The sequence below is a fragment of the Rhagoletis zephyria genome, unplaced genomic scaffold, assembly GCF_001687245.7.
Source record: "Rhagoletis zephyria isolate East Lansing unplaced genomic scaffold, Rhagoletis_zephyria_1.1 Rzeph_scaffold_13296, whole genome shotgun sequence".
Lineage (NCBI taxonomy): Eukaryota > Metazoa > Arthropoda > Insecta > Diptera > Tephritidae > Rhagoletis > Rhagoletis zephyria.
This window is the reverse complement of record NW_016170367.1, coordinates 10,536-14,260: the sequence shown is the minus strand read 5'-3', so window position 1 is coordinate 14,260 and position 3,725 is coordinate 10,536. Positions and strand designations below refer to the sequence as shown.

General features: G+C 35.9%; 1 protein-coding gene across 1 annotated transcript; it reads left to right on the top strand.

Moving 5' to 3' along the window:
* Positions 1 to 763: 763 nt before the first annotated feature.
* On the top strand, positions 764 to 3,138 carry LOC108378081 (sulfide:quinone oxidoreductase, mitochondrial-like; the record flags this gene model as incomplete). Its single annotated transcript, XM_017634381.1, has 3 exons — positions 764 to 964; positions 1,738 to 1,947; positions 2,301 to 3,138. Coding segments are annotated over 3 exons (921 nt in total), but the record flags the coding sequence as incomplete, so codon positions are not given.
* Between the last annotated feature and the right edge of the window lie 587 nt (positions 3,139 to 3,725).

Here is a 3,725-nt window from a genome sequence, read left to right as displayed (position 1 = left end):
CTCTAAAAGTCCCGGTAAATCACGGTAAATGCCGATAAATAAAAATCTCTCGAAAAAATATCTCGAAAAAGCAAAACAAGAACAATCCCGAAAAGTACAGATCTATTCCTTAACGGTCCCTAAAGCCCTGAGAAACTCTCGAAAAGTCCCGAAACAACCCGAAAAATTTAAAAAAAAAAAAAATCCATGTCGCGAAAAAATCACGGCAGATCCTGAAACATTAAGAAGCAATGAATTGTGAAAATTTCGAGCCTGAAACAATCCCGAAAAGTTCCGAAAGATCTCAAAAAATAAAATACAAAGAGTCTCAAAAAGTAGCAAAAAAAATCCTAAATCCTCCCGAAAGTCCCGTAAAAACTTTAAAAGTTTCAAAATTTTGAAAACTCTGGAGAAACCTAAGACTTTTTTTCCTTAGAAAACCAAAAGTAGAAGTAATAGATGTTTCTTGTCCAAAATAATGAAAATAAAATTTTTCGAAAACTAGAGAAAGTACAAACACATCTATGCCCGGCAGTTAAAGTAGCTTAAGTCGAGCTAGGCCATTTTCTCTTTAAAGCAATGCTTCGTGGGATTCCCAAACAATATTTCAATGATAAACTAGCCACAGGTGTAGTTTAGGTTGCCCTTTTAAAAGAAGCTTAATAAAAATGTAAAATGTTTCAACGGAATTTTTTCACTGAACTTTTGTTTTCAAAATTTAAAAATAACATTTAAGGTAATTTAGTAAATTTTTTGTATTAATGAAATTCTCAATCTTTCCTAGATCCCCGGCTTAGTGGAGGCACTATCCATACCAAATGGCAAAGTTTGTTCAAATTACTCACCCAAATATGTTGATCGCACCTATGCGTGTCTGCAAAACATACAGGAAGGTAATGCCATTTTCACGTTCCCGGCATCACCCGTCAAATGTCCGGGTGCGCCACAGAAGATTGTCTACATCGCTGAGCACTATTTCCGTAAGGTAAATGCACTGAAAAATTTAAAAAGAATACAGATTAGGTTAAATAATTTTTTCCTCCAGCCAGCCCCAGATATGAAGTATATCAAAAATAAAGAGACCAGTATTTTTTTTATTTTGAAATCGATTAATATTTACCCATGCCGCCGATGCTTTGAAATTGTCCATGTATTTTACATGGGGAAAATAAATTTTTTCGTAAAATTGCTATAAAATTGTGTAAAATAAATATTTTTTGATCAAATAAGACGTATCCAAGAAATAACACTACGATGTTTATTTAACTTAAAAATTTTACCAAGTGTGTTTTAATAACCGATAATTCTAACTGTTGTATACAAAAATTTGTTATTTATGTTTTCATAACAACATCACGCACGAACAGCTCAATGGATGTACTTAATTCTTTTTTGCATTCTACTCGTTGTTTTCTGTACGTTTGTGGTAAAAATTTTTTAAAAATAGGGTTGCCAGGTATTTGAAAATTTTAAATTTTTTAAAGGTCAATAAAATATTTAAACTTCTTTATCAAAACTAAAAGCGTTTGAAGATATTTAAAATTTTTTTTTAACGAGGCTGCCACCTTTCGACGATATTTTAGCAATTTTATGAAAAAAAAAATAAATATTAACCGATTTCAAAATAAAAAACACGTTCTCCTTATTTTTGATGTTCTTGAGTTCTGGGGGCGTCAGCAGGAAAAATCGAAAAAGTGGATTTTCTTATGTATTTTTAGCACACCCTAATATACATACCTACATATATTTTATCTACAGCTTGGCAAGCGCAACAAGATTACGGTTACGTACAACACATCGTTGCCCGTAATTTTCGGCGTGAAACACTATGCCGACGCGCTGTGGAAAGTCGTCGAGAAACGAGACATCAAAGTGAATTTGCTTCGCAACTTGATTGAAGTGCGGCCTAATGAAGATGTGGCTGTATTTCAAAATCTCGACAAACCAGAGGAGATATTCGAGGAAAAGGTATCAGAGTATGATATGCATAGAAACAGTTTTTCAGCGCAGCTCAACTAAACTGTGATTACACATACTTACGCTAGTTATACACGAGGCAGCCGTTGAAACGACCAAGTCGGTTTGTTTCGACTTTTGCTGCGAGTATGTATATGTATGTTGTTCGTGTTGCGGCAAACGTGGTCTGAAATATCACGGCATATTGACATGATATGTTTTTTGGCGCAACGGTTGTCTCATGTGCACTCAGCCTTAGAGTTGGCGCAAGAACTCAATGCATTTGGTCGAGCGCTGAAAAACTGTTTCACAAAAGTATTTAAAAGTTTTTACGATTGAAAATACTATCATCCTAATCCCACAAGTTCGCCATGTTACATGTCACGCCACCGATGAGCACACCAACTGTGTTGGCACAGTGCAAGGAATTGGTGAATGCGGCAGGCTTCGTGGATGTGGACAAATCAACGCTACAACATTTGCGCTACAAGAATGTCTTTGCTATCGGCGATTGCTCGGCGTCACCCAACTCAAAGACTGCCGCATCAGCAGCAGCACAATCGCCTGTTGTATATCGCAATATGTTGGCTCAGCTGAAGGGAAAGGAACTGAAGAGCGCCTACGATGGTTACGCTTCCTGTCCACTAGTCACTGGCTATCACAGCTGTATTTTGGCTGAATTCGATTATGATTTGAAACCATTGGAAACATTCCCATTTGCACAGAATAAGGAACGCTATTCAATGTTCTTTTTGAAAAAGGCCTTAATGCCTACACTTTACTGGAAAGTCATGTTGAATGGCTATTGGAATGGGCCAGCGCTAATGCGTAAAGTTTTATCTGTACTGAAGTTCGAGAAGAAGGTGAATGCATAGAGGAAGTTTGCGAAAAAAAGTATGGCCTTTGAATTTGTTATTTGTGAGGAGAGGATTACAATAAAAAACTCTTTTTTTTGAAATTGCATAAAATATATAAATTTAGCTATGCAAAAGTGTTTTTACAGTAATTTATGCTGCTTAAGAAGTACAAAAATACAGCACTGACAAAAAGAAACGAGGACAAGAGCGCAAGATGACATTCGAGTTGCAACTTTTTTCAAAATTTGATCAAAAAGAAGTGATCATGCAAATATTTTGTGATACATACATAAAACATTTTTACTGTAAAAAAGAAAAAGACATAAAATAAAGCTATAAATAATTATTCCTGCATTGAAAAATTAATAAAAAGACCTCTGCCAAAATAAAATCTCCTTAGAAGCTTTTTATTGGAAATGCATTTTTTTAATATTTCACGACTTTTCTCAGACGGTATCGTTTTAAAAAGAACCCCCAAAGCCATGGTTCAACAAAGACTTCACTGAAAATATGGAATAGGTAGGTAGGTAGGTAGATGTGGCTGTCACTGCTACGCAGAGACACACATAGGCCCGAGTTGAAGGCTACACACGGACAACAAATTCAAACGAGCGGTTGAGATTTCAACGTGTGTGGCGAGGTTTACAAACCGATCGCAGGTTCACAAAAATGTTCATGTCTTTCATATAATTTTAAATAATAATGAAAGATCTGGCATCTTCCTATAATTTTTTTTCTTTTTCGTCTCAATAAAACATTAAAAGTGCATATTTCAAACATCGTTTTAAGGAAGATTTTGTGAATTTGCGGGGGTTGCGGTTTTATCGGGAGTATCGGGAAAGGATTTTGGTCCCATCCCGCCCGCCATATTTTTACAGATCTTCCCGATACCGCTCATCACGGCCAATTTTATATCAGCACCGTGGGTCCCGC